The following is an 11,039-nucleotide window of genomic DNA, read 5'->3' as shown; positions in this document are numbered from 1 at the left end:
CACCCACAAATGGTTACATGTTTCTGTTTTTTTCCCTTCCCCGAAGTATGGGTTATATGTATGTCGGAAGCACTGGAAGTGTAGCAAGCTCACTGGTTACTATGACTCTGGTTGGGGGCTGCCTGGGGGCGGAGGAAATATAAACCCCGGGACTAGCCCAGTCAACACAAAAATTAATTAACATTGAATGTGTATATTAGCCCGAATCATGCGCCAAAGGAATCTCGCAAGAGCCCTCATTTGATTAAGCCAATTATGGGCAAGTTAAATATTCAAATAGGTAACATTCTCTTCCAAAACAAAGGCTTTACTTAACCTAGGAGATTTTCTTTTAAAACTTAATTCCAAGAATGAGAATCGCTAATAGATTGATTATTTTTCTAGTTATTATTTCCGTTCTGGCCAAACCCAGTTTGCGGTCTCGTTTGGCCAAATCCTCCTGACCATAAACCGAGCACCGAATATAATTCACGCCAAAATGGAACATCTTTCGTGTCCGGTTGTGGAAGAGCCCGGCGGAGTCCTGGCGTGGCAATTGCATTTTGTAGGTGGACCGCAGAGCAGCACGGAACTTTAAGCAAATCCACATGTCCGACATGGAATGCACGAGCAGCAGAACACGGGCCAACAACATCTTGCAAGATTGGCCAAAAAGAACTGGCCAAAAGCCCAGATGGAAGATGGCTCTGTCTCTATTCATTCCCTAGCTGGCTGGATGGCAGGATGGCTGGATGGCAGGAGGGCGGGCCATAAATCTCTGTAAACTAGCGCCCAGTGGGTCGGTGGGTCGACTGGTCAGGGCACGAGAAGGAAACACGAAATCACATTCGCAAAAAATAATTAATATTTATTACCCGAGAATGAAGTATTATCAAATTGCATAATTGCTGTGTTTCTCATTCGACACGACAGCCGGACAGCCGGACAGCCGGACAGGAGGCGGTGGTCTCTGGCGAAGGGGAGTGCTCCTTTTCTGGAGCTCCTTCGCCAATCCTCTCCGGCCACCGGCCACCCGCACAGCCACTGCTAGTAATCCAAGCACAAGCCCCAGGACCTGCCTCTAAAATGTGTGCAATATATATGTACACTACAAGAAATAAATAGTATCCTATAGATTAACAATGAATTTAAGTATCATTACTAGTCACTAACTTGACAATTAATTCCAGAAATAATCTTTATTTAAATATAGTTTTATTTTCTTATTTTAGAGATAATTTTTGCTCAGTGCATGACTCCGTCTTGGACTTGTTCTTGGTCTTTGAAGCGGACCTGGCTACTTGCGCGCAAATTGCTACTCTCGTCCACTTCTCCGTCCGACAAACTTTTTGATATATGAATTAAGTTTCCTTCGAATCCTTGTATGTGAGTGAGTGTGCAACGGCTGTGCGGCGTTGAGACATTTTGGATTTACGTTGTAATTACAGGATTTTGGATTTCTTCTTTGGCCAGAGAGTCAAAGTCAGGACCAGAGCCCCACAGTCCATAGTCCATAGTCCACAGTCCACAGCCCACTGCTGCCCTGTCCTGCCGCAGAGAGTCAACTGGCAGGCCCCCGGGTCGCTTGAAGGTTATTTATTATGACATGTTATTTAGGTTTCATTTCAAAAACTTGATTGGACACTTTAGACTGCCGTTGCTGTTGCTGTTGCAGCGGAAACATTGCGTGCCCATGTGTTGTTCCCCAAAATAAAAAAAATAAGAGAAAAAATGTAAGAAAAAATGAAAAGAATGAAAAGCACGGCAACGAACCCAAAGGAACCTGAACCCAAGAAAATAACCGCAGGAATAAAACCGATGGGAGATTGGCCAGGGTATGGTTCTTTTTTTTTTTGTATTTTTTAGGTTTGGGTTTGGTAAAGGCTTCGGCTTCGTCTCCGTCTATCGTGTGCGCTGGGTGTGAAGTTTCAAGCGGCCATTGCACACGCGATTCACCGCGGGGTCAACGGTTATGCCCCCGACCCAAGGAGCCCAGCCCCCAACCACCACCCTAGTCCGGACTCCGGATGGGCTGCGTAAAAATATTGTGTAATCCAATTTTATCGCTCGTACCATTCTTATTACACATTTTGCTAATGTCTTTCACTTGGTTGCATCTACATTGTGACTCGATGATCTAGATAGCCAAAAGCTGGAAAAAATATATATTTTTTATATGAGTTTCCTAGCCCTCCCTTGGGGGTTCCTCGCCAGTCCTGGCCGGCTATTGTCACCCACGCTATTGATTTCGTATAAAATGATGGGGAAGGATTCTTAAAAGTCATACTGTTTTCTCAAGATTAGTCCGGGGAAGTTTATAGCAAATTGGGGGCTAGTTAATATATGTAGTATATATGTAATATATGTACTCTTAAGATTCAGCTGGGTTTTCTCTTAAAGTATGTTTATGGTTTATGGAAACTATAGACTCTTTACCTAAGACCTCTCAAGTAGAAGATCTTAAACTACTTTTTGGATACCCATGACAAAACAGTTCAAATCACGATGATGTGCATGATTTACGGGGTTTTTGTGAGAAGACAATGTGAGAAAAGAAAACCAAGATACGAACGTGAATTCATTTAAATAATTAAAGCATGATTCCAGCGTATATCCAGCCAGCTACACTCTGACCTTAACAGCCGGCGAGTTAATAGCTCTCAAATTATAGCAACTTGTATGACGGACAGGAGGAAAAAAAATACATAAGAACGGAATAACAAAAAAGAGGAATAATTAAAATGAAAGAAATTAATTTGTTCCACTTCAGCCACCCGCCTAACAATGATAAGACAGTTTTTTTGTGTTGCCCTTTTTTTTGTTTTTTTTTTTTTGGCCAATGTCGATTGTCGGCCACGTCTGGCCAGATTGTCTGATCCGTGGCCCAAACCCTAACACGCACATTCGAAGACGTGGCCCAAGAATACCGGCCAGTGGCCAGGGGCCAGAAGAGGGTATTCCAAAGACATTGCCAAACCGCATGAAACGCACGTTCAAGGAGAATCCGAATCCGACTACGAATCCGGCGGTTTTTCTCTCAAATGCCGGTCGGTCAGCCGAATTGAACAAAAGAAAACTCACCCACACTAGCTCATGACTATGAAAGAAAACTAGAGCTAATTTATCTAATGCATGCACTGAGAGAAAGATGAAGTAGAGAACGGAATCTGATTAAATTTTATCAAAGATAATATTAAATACTTTAATTTTCTAATTTTTAATTTGTAAACTTTCTTTTAATCTAATCTATTTTATAAATATTTTTTATAATATTAAATAATATTTTCTTCAAGTGCTTCTGTCGCCAGTGAGCCATGCGGGTGACGGGCCAAAAAAATAAAACCCAGGCCAGAGCAAGTAAAAGATAGGTAGAGTGATGGTCGATCAGTTCCACCTGCATAGATACAGGGACAAGGGCAGAGAGAGTGCAGTTCAGTCACTTTCACCGCTGCTGCCGCCCCACCCCCCGGACTTACCCTAATCAATGTCATCAGCTTCACGCTTCCATATTTCAGGCTTGTCGACAGCGGTCGTCGGTGCAGATAAGCCGGTAACCTCATGCCGGTAGCCATCCAGTTTCGGCCACCTGTGTCGGCCATAATCCCAGTCCCAGTCCGGACATAAAGTGTCTAAATTATTAGCTCATTTCGATCCTCATCGCTGTCGCTCTTATCGCTTGACCATCATGGAAATATCCTGAAATGGAAAGGAAAACAATGTCCACCCCGACACTCTCACCAGATGTCAAGGGTCGGCCATAATTAGGCCACTGCTTAACATAAACTAAAAATAAATTAATTTAAACTAAAGAGACTTACTTGAATCTTAAACTAATTTAATAGGCAAGCCAATAAATGAAAACTCATTAGGTTAATGCCTTTTTAAGAACTCCAATAATCGGGAGAACTGTTCTATAAATTGGTTTATGTTTCGAAAGCAGAAAAGTAAAACCTAAAAATGACAAAGACTCATCATAACATAAAATTGCCATCCAGAAAATGGCCAGACCCTCCCAAAAAAATGGCGAAAACAAGAAGGCTACAAAGGCGTAAAAAAAAGCCAACAAATATAAAAAATAAAGGACGAAAAAACCCACTAGGACCAGCCTAAAAGACAAGAAGAATAAATACAATAAAATGGTAACATTATTTTGCCATAGAAAGAATCGTGAATAGATTTCGTAAGGACTCGAAGAACTCCTCCCATCGCAAAAGTCAGTTTCGTTCTTCTAATTCCAAAACTCCAAATTCCAGTTTGTGTGTCAGTGATGCGTCGTTAAACTGTAAAAGACCGTAAAAAAGCGAATCATAAAAAAATGAGTGAGTGAGTAGTCAGCCGCCAAGGCAAACATACTCCCTGTTATCCAAAAACCGCCACCGATTTCCCGCCACAAATGAACGGAAGGAGCTAGAGGAGGGGCAGCCCGGCGAGTAAATCATTTTACAATGGCCCCCCGGGCCAATAGGCCATAGGGCAGAGAGGGCAAAGTCCGTAGGCCGCCAACGGCTTTATGGCTCTCATGAAGGACAATCAAGTAATAGCCGGCGATTTTTACGATGACACAGAACTACATAATAAAAGATATATCAGCCAATGTCCGCTACCATACACATACCATATACATATATCCGTCAGCTCCGGAATTCAACAAGCTTGGCCGGACTAATGCCTAAATCGTTACATTTGGCACGCCAATGCCGGCGATGCATGTCGGCAATCACTCTTCCGCCTGTTGGTCCTGTTTGGCCTGCTAGCTCCTCTGACAATTTCAATTTTCCGTCTCCTTTCTCCGGCTTAGCTTCCTCCCATATTCCCATATATTTTTTGTTTTTTCCAATTTTTTTTTTTATATATATTTTTCCTGTCAGCGGATCAAAATTGACGCACAACACGCGAGGCAATAACCCCATTGTCTCTGTCCTCCGGCATTATGCATGGAATAAGTCTTCAAAATCACACGCCCATTAAAATTGCTGTGGAAGGTATTATATAGGGATCTGATTAATTTAAGGACATTCACTGAAGTAAGTATTTTAAACTCCCTTTTCTTTCCCTAATTAATATTGATTATTTCTGCTAATTACCTTAATGAGCCAAGAACACTTGAAAGAGTTGACAAAAAAAATAAAATACTTAATCTACTTTTTGGCGAATCGCTTCAATTTTGAATGAACTTTTCAATTTGTCACTTGGCTGGGCAGGAAGGACTTGGCTTTGGCTTTAATGTTCGTTCGGTTTGGTTTTCGCGGAAAAACCTTTGCTCGACTTGATTGACAGTAATGACATTTTCACGATTCGCCAGGCGGAAAACACTGTAAAGCTGCTAGATGGCACGACACCAGCAACACCACCAACAACCCAACAACCCAACAATCCGACAGTCCATCGACCGTCAACCGTCAAGCGACAACCGAGAACCGTCAGTGCGACAGACGTGGCAGTCAATAATAAAAATTGCATGTTGAAAACACATTTGGGATCCCAAAAGTCACACACATTCATTCTGTTGCTCGGTGTTGTCTCCATCGCAGCGGAAGCAACATGAAGGTAGTGGGTCCTCCGAGCTCCTGGTCGGTTGACACCCCGATTCCCAGCCCCAGTGGAATCGAGGAACGGAACCCTTTTTCCCAAAGCAGGTGCTGGGTGGAGCTAGAGCTGGAGCTCGAGCTGGAGCTGGAGTTGGGGGCCTTGGGGGTTTCCAGTTAATTTATTTTTGGTTAATTTCTTTCGTTAGTTATGTTAGTGCCGCCTGCTTTCCCCGGTAATAGCCATGGCTCTCGCATTTATTGCACATTGGCAGGAACGTTGTGATTTACTTAACTACAGTGAGCGAAAAATCGGGACAAGGATATGCTAAGCCCTAATTGCTGTTGGTTTATTTTTTTAGGGATATTAGTCAGGCTAACATCGGTTAGCCTACATACCTCATCTTAATGAAAAATCTATAATTGTCTAGAGTTTTTCCCTTTCCTCTCTAAAAGTATGAACTCTCAGCTGGGGAGCGAAATCTTAAAAGTCAACCGATAAAAAATAGAACAAACAATATAAAAAAACGCTTTGCAGTCCCCAGAAGTGAAGGAGAAAAAATAACAGAAAATATATATTAGCAATAATTCGAAACATAAATTTTTTTATTGCCTCTCGCAATCATTTAATCATCTCGAGTCATCAGTTTTCTCCGGTTTGAAAATGTGTGGCAGTTGGGAGGGGAGGGTTGGAGATGGGGTGTTGTAGTGTGTGGCACTGTGTGGCATGATGGTGGCAGGATGACGTGAAGTTCGCCCTCTCAAGGAGAAGACCAGAAGACCCCAGGCAACCAGGCAGCCAGGCAGTGGCAGAGCGAATTTTGTTGCGCTTCCCCATCGACCATTTGACACATGTGTCACTTGCAACCGTTCCGCTTGCTAGCCTGAGTGGCACAGTGGCAGTAATGCCAAGTCAGCTTTTCCACAAAAGAAAATCTAGCTTCCTGCGGAAAATTCTAGAGAGGAAATGGAAATAAAAGCAAAAATAGAGGGCACTGGAAGTTAAAGTTTAGGTTTGCTTTATAGAATTTTAATCCACTTAAAAGCTATATCCTTGACAGAAAAAGTAAACAATTCTCCATTATTTTATTGCCATTCAGAATCAACGAAATAACCCCGAAATTTAATTAAAATATGTCAAAATCAAATATGTTTTTTTGCTGTCAAAATTTTAGCATAATACTTGCATATTTTTTCACAGCTCAGAAAATTAACAACACTAGCTGTGGCAGTGGCAGTGGCAGTGCGAGTGCCAGTGGCGGATGGGAGTCCGGGAGGCCGGGAGTCCGGGAATGGGCCTGTGAGTGCCACAGTGGAGTGTCGCTGAGCCTTCGGTTGACAGCTGTCAGTGTCAGTTTACATAATTTATAGATTTCAGCGCATAAAAAAGTCATAAAATTTACAATGTTGCTTTCAACAAAAACACATTCGGGCGATTCTTCTTCTGATGCCTTATTTTTATGAGGCAAGACATCAATTTTTCGCACAGCACAGTCTAGCCTGCCTATGGCCACTACTATAGGGTACAATACTATATACTGAACAAACACAACTACAACGGAGGGGGACACTCTCAACCATTTGTATTTCTCAATTTTTCGATTCCTTGAAATCAGCAGTAGCAGCAGCAACAGCAGTAGAAGTAGAAGTAGAAGGAAAAAGACTGTTTGTATTGCCATTGGCATTCGAAATGCTTTTGATTTATTTGTATTTATGTGATTCCTATCCCATATTCAGCTCCAGCGATAAATTCTCGCACTCAACAAAATACATAAACGATTTATAGTAGCACAAAGCGGTCCAAACAATAACTAGCAAAACGCAGCAACAAAAGTTGGAAACCGTAGTAGAAGCGGCACACCGGCACTGGATGCGACGACCCTAAAAGAATAAAAAAAAAAAATACAAAAAAGGATATCGATGCTAAATCCCTCAAGGAAGCATAAATCTTTAATGGAAAACCTTTTGCACCATGGCGACTTGATGTTTATTATGCCGGAAGTCAGCAAAAAATATCAAATATAAACTTTGTACAATAGGAATGGCTGGCTTTTGGAAATCAATAAACTTTTTTAATTAGATTATCTATTTATTAAATATATCTATTTATTAAACACCATCTAATAAAATTTTCCATTGCGTACATAATTTATAAGACGGAAAACCAAATTGATAAATAAAATACTAGTACTAAAATACCAAGTCCTTTAGCTGGTCCTTTGAGGCCAACTGCTGCGTCTGGCTCCTCGGTGATACGCCAGGCCTCTGGGTTCTGGCAATCCTTTATGAAGTCCTTGATGCCCACCACGGTGTATTCGCCGACATGATGCAGCCCGTTCTCCTCATATGACTTGAACATAAACAACTCCGGCCTTTTTATTTTGCCGCAAAAATCATATTTAACTGGATTCTCTTTGCAATCATATTGCGCTACGCAAAAGTAATTTTTTTTAGCGTATAGATCACCGGAGTCATTGGACACCTCCGTTAAGATCTTTGTCATTTCTTCATCTTTCTCATTATAATACAAGACAAGCATATACTCGGGACGTCTTTCGTGCAGATATGTTTGTTTCGTTATCTGGAATACCTCGCCCTTGGTACATACAATGTCATCAGCTCGCAATGATCCGGGTAACATCATGAGTGCGATGGTGACTGCAACCAGACCAAAAATATAAAAATTTGCGGAAGGCATTTTTGATACGGAGTGTTCGAAACAAGAAAATAGTGGATAGTGTTATTGAAGCTCAAAACCTAATTTTACTCTGACCGATATACAGGATGACTGAATATTCAAGGGGCTTTACTCCAAACGAAAAGTTAATGGGTTGCTTTGTTTTTAATTTTTTCTCCAAAATATAGGACTAAGAGTATAAGGTTTTTGTATATTTGGAGATATTGGAGTAGTAGTCCCTTGTGAGGCACTTTTTATAGAGTCCTGCACTCCTATACTGAGGATGATACGATAGGGATTATAAAATACTAAGATGCTCGCTTGAGTATATCTCATGAGGACATATCATTCTCTGAATAAAAACTTTGTTGCCAAAAATTAAAACTAAATATTTTCTATAAAGAGGGCGATGAGTCAAAAGTATACCCTGACAGTCAAAAATCGAATTCCTCGACTGATTGGAATGCTGTCGAGATCAAAGGAGAAATTTCCTTAGTGTTTCTTCTGCTTAAAGAGTTCGAGTTTTTCGTAAGGTGATCCCTTTATTCAACCTCCAGTAGCACTTACCTCTACTGAATCCTTTTCCAGAAGCACCGACAGGATGTCAGAACCTGTGAAGAAGGATTCGCCGGAGTATTCGTACTTCTTTGGAGCAATGGGAGCGGCCTCTGCGATCATATTCTCCGCCCTGGGAGCCGCCTATGGAACGGCCAAGTCCGGCACGGGAATAGCGGCCATGGCCGTAATGCGCCCGGAGCTGATAATGAAGTCCATCATTCCGGTAGTGATGGCCGGCATTATAGCCATCTACGGACTGGTGGTGTCGGTCCTGATTGCCGGATCGCTCTCGGAAAGCTACACCACTCGAAAGGGCTACATCCACCTGGCCGCCGGACTATCCGTGGGATTTGCCGGACTGGCGGCGGGCTTTGCCATTGGGATTGTGGGAGATGCCGGAGTGCGGGGAACTGCCCAGCAGCCCCGCCTCTTCGTGGGCATGATCCTGATCCTGATTTTCGCCGAGGTCCTGGGTCTATATGGCCTGATTGTGGCCATTTACTTGTACACCAAGTAGAGACTTTTACTTTTAAAATATAACATTTGAACTGTGGAGATTAGAAAGTTTCTATTTATATTTTTGTAATCAAAATGGAAGGAGCTTAGCTGGGAACTCACCTGCTCCGCTCACCTTTTGAGGCCATCAACAGTCCCACGATTATAAAACAGACGCCTGTGACAAATCTTTGCCAACTTAACAATCACATCACACGAACGCAAAGCCAGCGACAAAGTTACAAGTTACAAGCTCCCAGGAGGAGTCGGAGGAGTATGCTGGTGGATATACATACATATATATTCAAAATGCAAAGTACCCCGAGTCCTGGGCCACAAATAAAAACGAGAGTGCGGTTGGTGGGGGGCAAAGGGAGCAATTGGAAGCCCCACAAACAATTCCGACTGCTCCCCCAGACACTTCAACGGTGGCAACAAATTTCCATTTTGAAGGAAATCTGCGCAAGGGGCTGCGAAAATAACATAGCTGGGTGGGGATGGGGATGGGGATGGGATTGGGTGGTTGGATGGTTGGATGGTGGGGGTTGGGTGGTTGCTTTTTAAAAGTGTCGCCGCTCCTTTTTAAGCTCGGCATTCGATTCGGGCTCATATTTTCCAATTTGTTTAATTGAAACAAGTGGAGGGTAACGAAAAGAGCGTCGAAAGCAATGGGGAAAACCACTCAAAGTGTATAAGCAACCGCAGCTTCGATTTTCAATACTGAAAATGGCCCCCTGATGATTAGGGAGGGGATTGGACCAGGGCTTTCGGGTCTGGGTGCCGGGTTCAGGTTTAGGTCCGGGTCCTGGTCCTGGTTGGGGTTATAAATTTTTGAGAGAACCGGAAACCGCAGCAAACACTTTCTATAAAATTTGTTAATATACTTTTATAGGGGTAACCTTTGAAATGTATATTGTGTAAGAGCACTGGCATTATTTCATCTCAAGAACTACCTGAAAATTAGCTGATTAAATACAAAAAATAGTTAGCCAATCAACACTGGAAATACTTGTCATTTTTATTAAAAGTAAAACACAAATTTAGTAAAAGAGAAAATAACTAGTAAGATCTATCATCTTAGATTTTAGATATTCCAGAAGCTGCCTTCCTGATCCTTAAAAATGGACGTTGAAACGGAACACAGTACGCCATCTTATGCCGTCTTCCTGGGAGCCATGGGCGCCGCATGCGCCATTATTTTCCCCACCTTGGGAGCTGCCTATGGCACGGCGGCCTCCGGAATCGGAATTTCCGTAATGGCGATCAGCAGACCGGATCTGATCATGAAGTCCATCATTCCTGTGGTTATGGCGGGAATTATCGCCATTTACGGCCTGGTGGTAGCTGTACTGATTGCCGGAGCAATCACCGAAGAGTATACCCTTCAGATGAGCCATATTCATGTGGGAGCCGGACTGTCGGTGGGTTTTCCGGGACTGGCAGCCGGAATCGCCATTGGAATTGCCGGAGATGCCGGCGTTCGTGGAAATGCTCAGCAACCGAAACTTTTCATCGGAATGATTTTGATCCTGATCTTTGCAGAGGTCCTGGCGCTTTACGGGCTGATTGTTGCCATTTACTTGTATACCAAAAATCCATAAAGAAATTGCGACAAAAATCTCCGAAAAAAGTTTAAAAAGGGTATAAGAGTTTCTTCATGAAAGTAAATATCGATAGAAGACTTGAGTATTTGTTATCGAACTCGTGGGACAATGGAATTGAAACATTAAGTTATAATATTATTAAAAAATACACAGTTATGGCAATAATAAACACTTATTTGAATAAAACATATAATAAATACA

At 42.3% G+C, this 11,039-nt stretch overlaps 3 protein-coding genes and 2 long non-coding RNA genes across 6 annotated transcripts; 3 read left to right on the top strand and 2 right to left on the bottom strand.

Annotated features, from left to right (window-relative positions):
- Positions 1 to 4,018: 4,018 nt before the first annotated feature.
- On the bottom strand, positions 4,019 to 4,953 carry LOC26513988. Its single transcript, XR_001408837.3, has 3 exons — positions 4,602 to 4,953; positions 4,333 to 4,546; positions 4,019 to 4,259 (listed from the first exon to the last, which is right to left on the bottom strand). It is a non-coding gene; the product is annotated as an uncharacterized LOC26513988 (long non-coding RNA).
- Positions 4,954 to 6,733: 1,780 nt separating this feature from the next.
- On the top strand, positions 6,734 to 8,195 carry LOC116655839. Its single transcript, XR_004310916.2, has 2 exons — positions 6,734 to 7,169; positions 7,242 to 8,195. It is a non-coding gene; the product is annotated as an uncharacterized LOC116655839 (long non-coding RNA).
- Positions 7,177 to 8,307, bottom strand: LOC6507181. The gene is made up of 2 exons (XM_001956497.4): positions 7,704 to 8,307; positions 7,177 to 7,385 (listed from the first exon to the last, which is right to left on the bottom strand). The coding sequence occupies exons 1-2, from the start codon at positions 8,200 to 8,202 to the stop codon at positions 7,285 to 7,287; spliced, it is 600 nt and encodes a 199-aa protein (XP_001956533.2). The 5' UTR covers positions 8,203 to 8,307; the 3' UTR covers positions 7,177 to 7,284.
- A 269-nt stretch (positions 8,308 to 8,576) lies between these two features.
- LOC6507889 (V-type proton ATPase 16 kDa proteolipid subunit) lies at positions 8,577 to 9,302 on the top strand. 2 transcript variants are annotated; one of them, XM_001956498.4, is made up of 2 exons: positions 8,577 to 8,709; positions 8,770 to 9,302. In XM_001956498.4, exon 2 carries the CDS (start codon positions 8,783 to 8,785, stop codon positions 9,254 to 9,256), a length of 474 nt encoding a protein of 157 aa, XP_001956534.1. In that variant the 5' UTR covers positions 8,577 to 8,709; positions 8,770 to 8,782; the 3' UTR covers positions 9,257 to 9,302. The 2 variants fall into 2 exon arrangements, with proteins under 2 accessions (XP_001956534.1, XP_032310261.1); XM_032454370.2 differs by having other exon boundaries at positions 8,579 to 8,714.
- A 904-nt stretch (positions 9,303 to 10,206) lies between these two features.
- LOC6507890 (V-type proton ATPase 16 kDa proteolipid subunit) lies at positions 10,207 to 11,039 on the top strand. Its single transcript, XM_032454041.2, has 2 exons — positions 10,207 to 10,261; positions 10,316 to 11,039. The coding sequence occupies exon 2, from the start codon at positions 10,356 to 10,358 to the stop codon at positions 10,833 to 10,835; it is 480 nt and encodes a 159-aa protein (XP_032309932.1). The 5' UTR covers positions 10,207 to 10,261; positions 10,316 to 10,355; the 3' UTR covers positions 10,836 to 11,039.

This window comes from Drosophila ananassae, chromosome 2R (assembly GCF_017639315.1).
Source record: "Drosophila ananassae strain 14024-0371.13 chromosome 2R, ASM1763931v2, whole genome shotgun sequence".
In the NCBI taxonomy this organism is placed as follows: domain Eukaryota; kingdom Metazoa; phylum Arthropoda; class Insecta; order Diptera; family Drosophilidae; genus Drosophila; species Drosophila ananassae.
This window is presented reverse-complemented; position numbering and strand designations above follow the sequence as displayed.

Coding starts and splice junctions, on each gene's coding strand:
- LOC6507890 (XM_032454041.2), top strand. CDS start 10,356: ATGGACGTTGAAACGGAACACAGTACGCCATCTTATGCCGTCTTCCTG.
- LOC6507181 (XM_001956497.4), bottom strand. CDS start 8,202: ATGCCTTCCGCAAATTTTTATATTTTTGGTCTGGTTGCAGTCACCATC. Junction 7,386..7,703: donor AGGACCAGCTAAAGGACTTG/GTATTTTAGTAC, acceptor TTATTCTTTTAG/GGTCGTCGCATCCAGTGCCG.
- LOC6507889 (XM_001956498.4), top strand. CDS start 8,783: ATGTCAGAACCTGTGAAGAAGGATTCGCCGGAGTATTCGTACTTCTTT.